The 12,232-nt window shown below is 43.7% G+C and overlaps 1 protein-coding gene across 4 annotated transcripts in view; it reads left to right on the top strand.

Annotated features, from left to right (window-relative positions):
- Positions 1 to 12,232, top strand: part of sap30bp (SAP30 binding protein) — a 43,471-nt gene that overhangs the window by 29,703 nt on the left and 1,536 nt on the right. For 2 of the 4 annotated variants that reach the window (XM_020460837.2, XM_020460836.2), the window contains exons 5-8: positions 3,022 to 3,110; positions 10,368 to 10,459; positions 10,577 to 10,689; positions 10,793 to 10,851. In XM_020460837.2, coding sequence (XP_020316426.1) covers positions 3,022 to 3,110; positions 10,368 to 10,459; positions 10,577 to 10,689; positions 10,793 to 10,851 — 353 coding nt within the window. Of the gene's footprint in view, positions 1 to 3,021; positions 3,111 to 10,367; positions 10,460 to 10,576; positions 10,690 to 10,792; positions 10,897 to 12,232 lie in introns of all 4 variants that reach the window. The other 2 variants (XM_020460835.2, XM_020460833.2) reach the window with 1 other exon arrangement.

The following is a 12,232-nucleotide window of genomic DNA, read 5'->3' as shown; positions in this document are numbered from 1 at the left end:
AGAAAATACTCTTATCTTGCTATATCAAACCCCTGTTCAAGCTACTGTTATTCAGAAGTAGCTTCAGGCAGGCCTAGTCAGAGGTGATCATGCAGGGCGTAGCCTCTTGTGGTTTTAGAGGGAGCTGTGATCCCAGACTAGGGTTGAATATTTTCCTGGTATTTTAGAATGATGAATCACTTTTCCACCTGGGTAACCTGGTATTTCCTGCCAAAACTGAAAGTGTCATTCAAAAGCATATAGATAGATTAGAGCTTTGATCGAAAATTCAAGCCTGATTTTACCGGAGCCTGATGAGCCATACATTAAATACATTAGGAGCCCTACACTAGACCTTTAATGAGCCCAAGCCTGAAAAAGCCCAAATTATTGTGCCGTTATCCAATACATATATGATATATAGGCTATTGCACGACAGAAAAACATAGACACATAGATCTAGATATAATAGCCTAGTGCCATCACGCGTTCGCTCTTCTTTCAATCCACCCGTGAGTTCTATTGGCTGTTGTATCTAACATTCAGCAAACAAGAGCTCGTGTCCCTTTTCTAATAGTCTAATGGTATAAGAAATGCAACAAAAAAAACTACGATGTCCAGCAAGCTGTCCTCATCTAGATTTTCCTGCATGGGACTCCAAGAGCTAAGGAGCGTTTTTAAAGGAGAGAAGCCAGGTGCGTGCGTATTGCTCAAGAGACGAGCAATAAGTTAGAAGCTTATTATGCGTAAACTGTCATTCATTAGCTAAATATAAGGCTAATAGTGCATTGAATGTATTACCTGAAAGAGGTAGGCTAGACTTGCTATATATATATCAGTCTTTTAACAGGATTATCTATTTTAGATGCAATTTGAATGGAAGGGAGAGAGAGAGGCTGCGAGAGAGTGCTTGTGCGTTCACTGATTTTCAACCAGCAATATTTGAGTGATGGGCCATTTTAAAACTCTGCAGCTGCAATTGGAAAAAATGACATCTTTACCACTAGCACTTTGTGACATCTGCTGATGTAAAAAAGGGCGTTATAAATACATTTGATTGATTTTTTTTTTAAATAAGTCGACCTCCCAAAACCAGATGGAGATGTGTAAATTAGACACGCATTCTGTCTTTATATTACTGTGGCATAGACTATGCTGCAGCAATTATAGTCCTTCCTTTCACAAGAACAAAAAAGTTACCATGATGAGATGATGGGTCTACATGTGTTGTGATCTGCGCTCCATATTGAGATGGGCTGTCTGTCCCCACCCTGAGAGTTGATGATTCATCATGCAAAGGCCGCAGAGAAGCCAGATTTAGACATCACATATAATTTAAGTTCCATTTCAGGCCATTCTGTTCATATAAATAATTTATTTGAATTTACCGGTTTCTCGCAGTTATATCTTCCGGGAGTGGTTTTGGGTGATCAATCTTGGTAACGGGTTCCTGATATTCAACCCTAATTCGGACCACTATCACTGTACAGTATGTCTGCTATGTGCCTGTTGCCGCACACACACACACACATGGCAGCCTGTGTTCATGGAAAGCAACACATGCTCATGCTAAGGCCCTTGACTCGTCTGACGTGCCTGGTCAGGTTTTTCCCCACCCCAGGCCATGGTATTTTCTATTGTTCATAAGTGTTCATGCAGCCAAGTGCAATATTTGTGTTTAGTGTGTGCTTGTCACAGAGTACATCATTTACTCTGTTATGGTTTCTTTCTGTTTACTCTAGTGAGTGTGCGTGGACCCCTGTCTGTGCAAGTGTGTGTACTTGCTCAGTTAGCCACTCCTCCCTGTAGGAGTGTCATACCCCTCTCACCTACAGACACAAGGCAGAATGGAGTGGGGGAGGAGCGGCAAGGGTAGGGTCAAGCAGGGTCGTGTGAGGGGTGGGGTTTTTCTTTTGGTTCTACCTGGGCATCAAACAAAACAAGTAAAAGAAGAGGGAGACGAGTAGAGAGGGAGAGAGAACACTACCTGTAAGGACTGAAGTGGAGTGTGTTTGGTGCGTGGAGGAGCTGCTTCACTACACAACATACTGTATGTGACCTACAATACAGGCTAAAGGACCCTACTTAACTGTTCTCACATGTGAAGTGTACCTTCAATTTATTTCTTTTTTTTTCTCAACCGTTTTAAAGCAGGGGTGTCACATGTGGGCCGGATCCAGGGGGAAATGAACTCAATATACTTTTTAAAATGACTTAAACCAAATTGAAACTGTGTAGAAATGATAATGGACCTATATTCCTAAAATTTCTTGAGCCATGTAACCACATGGGTCTAAATTAGAAGTTACGCCAAATCCAACTGGAAACTATGAGATCAGGTTGGTTTCTGGATCACGGTGCACAGTCAGTAGACCGACATTCATAGTTTGACTGTCCAGGTCGCTAATAATCACTAGACAGTCAAGGAGCATCGACAGTTCCAAAAACAATAGATAGAGGACAATGTTTAGCAAATTTTGACAGTGAGAATATATAACCAATTTTCAGTGTGGCCCTCCGGAGCTCGTTGACGAATGAATGCGGCCCCCGGGGCAAAATGAGTTCAACACCTCTGATTTAAAGCCTTATTAGATTGACGGTGCTGAGTGACTGTAAAATACTCTCCCGCTGAGGAGGCTCTAGTGACACTGAAGAATGCCTGGCCTGGAGTCAGAGAAAGAACGGAAGAGTTGAGGAGAGAAGAGTTGAAAAAGGGGGGAGCCTTGTTTCTCTTCACAGGCCCCAACAGACACTCCCTGGGTGTGGTGCCTAGGTCTCGTACCAGGACCAGATGCTCCGAACAAACAAACAAATACACACACACACACACACACACACACACACACACACAGAACAACTGTCAGCTTAGGAATGCACCAAACATGTTGATTCAACACTCACTGACTTTACAGACAATTTCTGGGTTCACTTCTAAAGATAAAGAAGTAGCTGCTAGAAGCTTCTAAGGCTTCTATACAGCATCTATATCTGTCTGTCGTCTGCTCCTCTGATTGGTTGTTTCTCTCTCTATCTCCGCCCCAGCTCTGTTCTCAGAGAAAGTGAGGAACATGTCACCCGACAAGATCCGGATTCCCCCTGAACCACCAGGACGCTGCTCCAGTCACCTACAGGTACACACACACCTGGGCTTTGTCTTCCACTCACACCCCTACTTATCCTTTAGTTATGTACTGTATCTCTACTTAACCGTATTTCCACTCACCTGAACTTGCCTGTGCTATGTCACCACCACTCTTGCACATCTTACATACCTGTGAAATTCCTCTGTCTAAACTGGTCTGGTCACCTGGTCTAAACAACCATCACTTTCACATTTGTCACACTGGCCTGCAGTACCACCATAGTCAGCAGTGACACGGTAAGCTCTCTGTCAACAAGTAGCATACTACTGGAGGGAGGACAGTAAGGGTGTAACGGCTCACCAAACCCACGGTTCGGTCGCTATTGCGGTTTTGGTTCACGGTTCGGTTTCGGGCACAGCGGGGGAAATGAAATGTAAACAGTTACTGTAGTTAATTTGAGTTTATTTAAGAAAATCCAAAGTGTTTGTATTGCTGATTCCACACATGATCATGAGTCATATATGATGAGAGCACCATCAGGAATAACACTTTGCATTTTCTTAATTGAAAACACACGATTACGCAACAGCACTATGTGCAATATATGTGTGAAATCAATACGTAAACATGGCTTAGACATTGTATAGTCTTATGCTATAATGTTTTCTTACAAAGAGATGCATTATGCACACTTGTGTGACTCGTAACAGGAGCGTGTGTCTGTAGCACATACTTCTCATTTCCCACTCCGGTGTAAAATGATGGGCTGTCACTGTCAAGCAGCTCTCGGTAGCCCTGGAGGTCCATCCATCGCAACAGAGGCTGCATTAGCCAATTCATTGACAACTTCAGCTTTAGTTTGCTTCTATAGAGTGCGTAGTTTGCTGAAATGGGTGCGGGTGGGTGAAGTTGGTAACGTGGCTCGAGCACTTTCACGAGGTGCTGAAACCCCCTATTCCTCTCAACGGCTGTGAGTGGGCGCATATCCATGGCTATAAACATACCTATCGCTCTTGTAATTTCTTTGGCCCAGTCAGAATTGGCCACGAAGGGCTGCTTGAATGAAGAGGGGAGACTTAAGTTTATTTATTTTTTGCGTTTCCGTCTTACTCCGGTGGTAGGAATACTGGGGTGATGTTGGCATAAAAACATGCTTGAGGTGTTGGCAGCTGCATAGGCCAGTGGTTCCCTACTCCAGTCCTCTAGTACCACCAACAGCACACGTTGTTGTAGCCCCAGACAATAAACACCGGCTTCAACTCATTGAGGGTTTGATGATTAGTTGACAAAGTTGAATCAGGTGTTCTTGTCTTGGGCAACAATAAGTGTGTAGTGTCAGGGGTACTCGAGGACTGGAGTTGGAAACCACTGGCATAGGTTATTCTTATTGAGCAACGGTGACATACTCACTCTGTCCATCGCCGTTGTAATCTACTGGGAAGCCAAAAATGTTCCCAAACTGGAGATTTAAATGATGGAAAACCAGGATGATTTTCCATCGACCCCACCACTCGCCATCGTACAGAGCTAGTTCCACAAATGGACCGTTTGAAATGTGCCAATTAAGATTAGAATTTTGATTACAAAGTGTGCATAGGCTCTAGTTTTAACAGAATGGCCGGAACAAAAAAAATTATGCTCAAATTTACTTGAGGCATACACTGCAGCGTAGGCAGAGCCTGTAGGCCTTGTGTTTTTATTTTGGGGATATATTTTTTATGTATTCATTCAGCGTCACAATGCGGACTGAACCAATGTCCACGAACCGAAAGGGTTGGTATGAACATGTGTACAGTTACACCCCTAGCAGACAGATACGGTGAGGGAAAAAAGTATTTGATCCCCTGCTGATTTTGTACGTTTGCCCACTGACAAAGAAATGATCAGTCTATAATTTTAATGGTAGGTTTATTTGAACAGTGAGAGACAAAAAAAACGCACGTCAAAAATGTTATAAATTGATTTGCATTTTAATGAGGGAAATAATTATTTGACCCCCCCCCCTCTCAATCAGAAAGATTTCTGGCTCCCAGGTGTCTTTTATTCAGGTAATGAGCTGAGATTAGAAGCACACTCTTAAAGGGAGTGCTCCTAATCTCAGTTTGTTACCTGTATAAAAGACACCTGTCCACAGAAGCAATCACTCAATCAGATTCCAAACTCTCCACCATGGCCAAGACCAAAGAGCTCTCCAAGGATGTCAGGGACAAGATTGTAGACCTACACAAGGCTGGAATGGGCTACAAGACCATCGCCAAGCAGCTTGGTGAGAAGGTGACAACAGTTGGTGCGATTATTCGCAAATGGAAGAAACACAAAAGAACTGTCAATATCCCTCGGCCTGGGGCTCCATGCAAGATCTCGTGGAGTTACAATGACCATCACAACGGTGAGGAATCAGCCCAGAACTACATGAGAGGATCTTGTCAATGATCTCAAGGCAGCTGGGACCATAGTCACCAAGAAAACAATTGGTAACACACTACGCCTTGAAGGACTGAAATCCTGCAGCGCCCGCAAGGTCTCCCTGCTCCAGAAAGCACATATACATGCCCGTCTGAAGTTTGCCAATGAACATCTGAATGATTCAGAGGACAACTGGGTGAAAGTGTTGTGGTCAGATGAGACCAAAATTGAGCTCTTTGGCCTCAACTCACCGTGTTTGGAGGAGGAGGAATGCTGCCTATGACCCCAAGAATACCATCCCCACCGTCAAACATGGAGGTGGAAATATTATGCTTTGGGGGTGTTTTTCTGCTAAGGGGACAGGACAACTTCACCGCATCAAAGGGACGATGGACGGGGCCATGTGTACCGTCAAATCTTGGGTGAGAACCTCCTTCCCTCGTCCAGGGCATTGGAAATGGGTCGTGGATGGGTATACCAGCATGACAAATGACCCAAAACACACGGACAGGGCAACAAAGGAGTTGCTCAAGAAGAAGCACATTAAGGTCCTGGAATGGCCTAGCCAGTCTTCAGACCTTAATCCCATAGAAAATCTGTGGAGGGAGCTGAAGGTTCGAGTTGCCAAACATCACCTTAATGACGTGGAGAAGATCTGCAAAGAGGAGTGGGACAAAATCCCTCCTGAGATGTGTGCAAACCTGGTGGCCAACTACAAGAAACGTCTGACCTCTGTGATTGCCAACAAGGGTTTTGCCACCAAGCACTAAGTCATGTTTTGCAGAGGGGTCAAATAGTTATTTCCCTCATTAAAATGCAAATCAATTTGTAACATTTTTGACGTGCGTTTTTTTTGTTGTCTCTCACTGTTCAAATAAACCTCCCATTAAAATGATAGACTGATCATTTCTTTGTCAGTGGGCAAACGTACAAAATCAGCAAGGCATCAAATACTTATTTCCCTCACTGTAAGTGTATGATGTACTGAAATTGGCGGGGTATGAGAACAGATAAGGTGTGTGTCTGAGATATTGGTTTCTAGGTTGTAAAATGCCCCTCCTGCCAAAGTCTGAGAAGAGTTCAATGCCAGCTGCCAGACAAGCAGTGTTCTGCAGTTGTTGGTAAATGTTCAAGAATGTTCCAGACTGTTGAAGAGCAGAATCCTCCAGTGGGAGAATAACATCAACATGTAGGAAGAGACAGACAAAACAACTCAGTGGTCAGCTCTCTGTCAATCAACATTCCATCTCTCTAGATACGGTCTCTCAATCCTTACACTGGTCCAAGGTTTTCCTCAGAAATAAGTTGGCATTCTCGGTAGACATTGCCATCATGCACAGATCTAGGATCAGCATATCCTTCCCAAATCTTAACCCTAACCATGAGGGAGAAATATGCAACACTTAGATCAGTAAATGTAGGTGTTGAGGCAGGTGAAGATGAATGTTTTGGTGAGTGAACAGCTCAGCACTTTATAGCATTGCATTGGTGTGCGCACACACCTACTTAATAGGCTAGCGGTTCAGAGCGTTGGACCAGTAACCAAAAGGTTGCTGCTTCAAATATTCCGTTCTGTCCTTGAGCAAGGCAGTTAACCCACAACTGTTCCCCGGGAGCTGACGACGTCGACTGAAGGCAGCCCCCCGCACCTCTGGTTCAGAGGGGTTGGGTTAAATTTAGAAGACACATTTCGGGTGGAATTAAATCAGTTGTGCAACTGACGAGGTATATCCTTTCCCTTCTCTTAATTACCCCTCTATCAGGTGAATCACTGATGAATCACTACCTTGCCTCAGGCTGCAACTAACACCAGCACACACAGGAAGGGCTGGGGACAGTTAAGACTCAGGCCAATGAGTAGCCAGGGTGTGGTCTGTATTGTTTTAGTATGCCTCATTATTGTACTGGCCCTCATTATTACCATTGTATCTCAAAAAATAAACATCACAATACTGTTGTCCTACTATTTGGCCTAATTGAACTGTTTTGAGTACTGTAGATACAGTAGTGCAAAAACATTCAAATCCTCCATCTTGTCCGTTTTAAGGCTAATTTATCATTGTGGATACCCCTGGCTCCAGTTGACAGGCCCAGCTTCCTGCGTCTCCCAGGAGCCTGGTTGCCAAATATTGCTCTGAGGTCTCAGAAACTGCAGACACACAATGGCTCCATTCAGAGCCCTGTCAGTCAGATATACAGTACCAGTCAGACGTTTGGACACCTACTCATTCAAGGGTTTCTCTTTATTTTCTACAGTGTAGAATAATAGTGAAGACATCAAAACTATGAAATAACATATATGGAGTCATGTAGCAACCAACTAAGTGTTAAACAAATCAAATATATTTTAGTTTCTTCAAAGTAGCCACCCTTTGCCTCAACCATCTTCACCTGGAATCCTTTTCCAACAGTCTTGAAGGAGTTCCCACATGCTGAGCACTTGTTGGCTGTTTTTTCTTCACTCTGCGGTCCAAACCGTCTCAATTGGGTTGAGGTTGGGTGATTGTGGAGGCCAGGTCATCTGATGCAGAACTCCATGACTCTCGTCTTGGTTAAAACCTCTTCAGCTTAGGCCTACTTTTTCGAACATTCTGTTAAAAATCGCGCAACTTTTCAACGTCCTGCTACTCATGCCAGGAATATAGTATATGCATATGATTAGTATGTGTGCATAGAAAACACTCTGAAGTTTCTAAAACTGGTTAAATCACGTCTGTGACTATAACAGAACGTGTGTTTCGTGGAAAAGCCCAAGTAAAATTGATCACCAAAAAGGGAAAGAAATATCAATGCGCCAGTTGCATGTATTGTCTATGGCACAACAAAATAGATGGGTCTCAGCATACAAGTCCTACAGCTTCCACACGATGTCGCCAGTCTTGTCAATTGCCTGGAGGTTGTTCCTTGGTCAAACGAAGAAGAGACACCCCATATCATCCGGTCCACGACAGGAAGTTTTGGAAGAGAGATTTCCGACCATGATTTGAAGATGTGGAGCTATTGAATACACATCGCCCCGTGATCAATTTGATAGATTATTAACGTTTACTAATACCTAAAGTTGGATTACAAAAGTAATTTGAAGTGTTTTGTGAAAGTTTATAGGCAACTTTTTTAATTTAAAAAAATGACGTTGCGTTTTGAAACAGTTTTTTTCTGGATCACACAGTTTCCATAAATGGATATTTTGGGTATATATGGACCGATTTAATTGGAAAAAAGACCCAATAGTGATGTTTATGGGACATATAGGAGTGCCAACAAAGAAGCTCGTCAAAGGTAATGAATGTTTTATATTTTATTTCTGCGTTTTGTGTAGCGCCGGCTACGCTAATTCTTTTGTTTATGTCCCCTTCTGGTATTTCGGGGTGTTGCATGCTATCAGATAATAGCTTCTCATGCTTTTGCCGAAAAGCATTTAAAAAATCTGACTTGTTGGCTAGATTCACAACGAGTGTAGCTTTAATTGAGTACCTTGCATGTGTGTTTTAATGAACGTTTGAGTTTTAACGAGTGCTATTAGCATTTGGCGTAGCGCATTTGCATTTCCTGATGGCTGGGTGGGACGCAGACGTCTCAGGTGGCGCTAAGAGGTTTTAATAGACCTTACACAGCATGGAGGTGTGTTGGGTCATTGTCCTGTTGAAAAACACATGATAGTCCCATTATGCGCAACCCAGGTGGGATGTCGTATCGCTGCAGAATGGTGTGGTAGCAATACTGGTTAAGAGGGCCTTAATTCTAAATTAATCACTGACAGTGTCCCCAGCAAAGCACCATCCCACCTTCTCCGTGCGTCACGGTGGGAACCATCCGTTCACCTACTCTGCGTCTCACAAAGACACGGCGGTTAAAAAACATCTCAAATTTGGACTCATCAGACCAAAGGACAGATTCCCACTGGTCTAATGTCCATTGCTCGTGTTTCTTGGCCCAAGCAAGTTTCTTCTTATTGGTGTCCTTTAGTAGTGGTTTCTTTGCAACAATTCGACCATGAAGGCCTGATTTACGCAGTCTCCTCTGAACAGTTGTATTGAGATGTCTGTTACTTGAACTCATTTGGACTGCAATCTGAGGTGCAATTAATTCTAATGAACTCATCCTCTGCAGCGGAGGTAACTCTGGGTCTTCCTTTCCTGTGGCGGTCCTCATGAGAGCCAGTTTCATCATAGCGCTTTATGTTTTTTGCGACTGCACTTGAAGAAAAGTTTAAAGTTCCTTCATGTCTTAAAGTAATGATGGACTGCTGTTTCTTTTTACTTATTTGAGCTTTTCTTGCCATAATATGGACTTATCCCTATTTGGTAAAAGACCATCTTCTGTACACCAGAATGCCAAGAGTGTGCAAAGCTTTCATCAAGGCAAAGGGTGGCTACTTTGAAGAATCTCAAATATATTTTGATTGTTTAACACTTTTTGGTTACTGAATGATTCCATATTTGTTATTTCATTTCGTTTTGATGTCTTCACTATTATTCTACATTGTAGAAAATAGTACAAATGAAGAAGAACCCTGGAGTGAGTAGGTGTGTCCAAACTTTTGACTGGTTCTGTATGGGTCAAGACTGGAGTAAAGACCCTGGCTTCAGCCATTGCCAAGTTCAGCTGCCATGTTTCGTCTCAGTTAACACACTGTAGGGGCTAAGCTAACTTGTTACGCCTCTCTACCAATTGACCAGTCATTTTGTGCTGTTCATACACTGGTAGGTTTGGAGGCCGGAGGTCGCAAGTTCAATTCCAGTTATGGACAACTGCACCTGGCTTTACTGATATATCTATATCTAGGCTTGTGATACATACACATCACAACAGACGAACAAAGTGCTTGTCGTAAAAACTATACTAGTGGGGATTTGACTCTTATGTTATACTGATCAGATATGTTGTTTCTGTCAACAGGAGAAGATCCAGAAGCTGTATGAAAAGAATCTACATGGAGACTTTGACACAAACAACCACATTCAGAAGAAGAAAGAGTTCAGGAATCCCAGGTACACACACACACACTAATTCATGCCACACACACACACAGAGATATGACCACGTCGATCATACGTGGGATGCTTTTCCAGATACTTTCGTTGACATGTCAATGTGTGTCTTTGCAGTATCTATGAGAAACTCATTCAGTTCTGTGGCATTGATGAACTGGGAACCAACTACCCTAAAGACATGTTTGATCCTCATGGCTGGTCAGAGGACTCTTACTATGAGGCACTGGGTAAGGAAGTCATTGGTGTGAATGCGTGCTTGTTTGTGGCTATATGTGCTTGCCAGTCTGTGGTAGTCCTATCAGCTGAACTGTTTTCATTCCCTCCCTGCAGCCAAAGCTCAGAAGGTAGAGATGGATAAACTGGAGAAAGCCAAGAAGGACAGGACGAAGGTGAGGGACACGGGCGCTTTTATTGACTTGAAGAGGGGACCTGAGGTAACCTGAATTCCAATACACACGTTTTCACCCCCCCCACACACATATAAAACAAAACCATGCCTGCTCTCCTCTTAACCCCATCCCCAACCTCTGTTTAAAACATATTCACTACATGGCCAAAAGTATGTGGACATCCAAGTTGAACATCTCATTCCAAAATCATGGGCATTAATATGGAGTTGGTCCCCCCTTTGCTGCTGGTCCCCTCCGCTCTTTTGGGAAGGCTTTCCACTAGATGTTGGAACATTGCTGCGAGGCCTTGCTTTCTTTCAGCCATGAGCATTTGTGAGGTCAGGCACTGAGGTTGGGCGATTAGGCCTGGCTCGCAATCGGCGTGACAATTCAATCTGAAATGTATTCGATGGGGTTGAGGTCAGGGCTCTGTGCAGGCCAGTCAAGTTCCTCTACACCGATCTCAAAAAAACATTTCTGTATGTACATTTCTGCTGAAACAGGAAAGGGCCTTCCCCAAAGTGTTACCACAAAGTTGGAAGCACAGAATTGTCTAGAATGTCATCGTATGCTGTACTGCTAAGATTTCCATTCACTGGAACTAAGGGACATAACCCGAACCATGAAAAACAGCCCCAGACCATTATTCCTCCTCCATCAAACTCTACAGTTGGCACTATGCATTCGGGCAGGTAGTGTTCTCGTGGCATCCGCCAAACCCAGATTCATCCGTCGGACTGCCAGATGGTGAAACGTGATTCATCACTCCAGAGAACGCGTTTCCACTGTTTCAGAGACCAATGGTGGCAAGCTTAACAACACTCCAGCCGATGCTTGGCATCGTGTGCAGCTCCACAGCCATGGAACCCTATTTCATGAAGCTCCTGATGAGCAGTTATTGTGCTGACGTTGCTTCCAGAGGCCGTTTGGAACTTGGTAGTGAGTGTTGTAACTGAGTACAGACAATTTTTTTAGGCGCTGCGCGCTTCAGCACTCAGCTGTCCCGTTCTGTGAGCTTGTGTGGCCTACCACTTTGCGGCTGAGCAGTTGTTGCTCTTTGACATTTCCACTTTACAATATCAGCACTTACAGTTGACCACGGCAGTTCTAGCGGGACAGAAATTTGATGAACTGACTTGTTGGAAAGGTGGCATCCTATGACGGTACTACGTTAAGTCACTGAGCTCTTCAGTACAGGCCATTCTACTGCCACTGTTTGTCTATGGAGATTGCATGGCGGTGTGGTCAATTTATTTATTTTCCCTGTCAGCAATGGGTGTGGTTGATATAGCCTGAAACCACTCATTTGAAGGGGTGTCCACATACTTTTGGTTATGTAGTGTACCTGTTCAGAGAAAATAGCTTTGCCAACCCTGTACGT

The sequence above is a fragment of the Oncorhynchus kisutch genome, linkage group LG25 (assembly GCF_002021735.2).
Source record: "Oncorhynchus kisutch isolate 150728-3 linkage group LG25, Okis_V2, whole genome shotgun sequence".
NCBI lineage: Eukaryota > Metazoa > Chordata > Actinopteri > Salmoniformes > Salmonidae > Oncorhynchus > Oncorhynchus kisutch.
The sequence above is the reverse complement of the archived record's forward strand: the minus strand, read 5'-3'. Positions and strand labels throughout refer to the sequence as shown.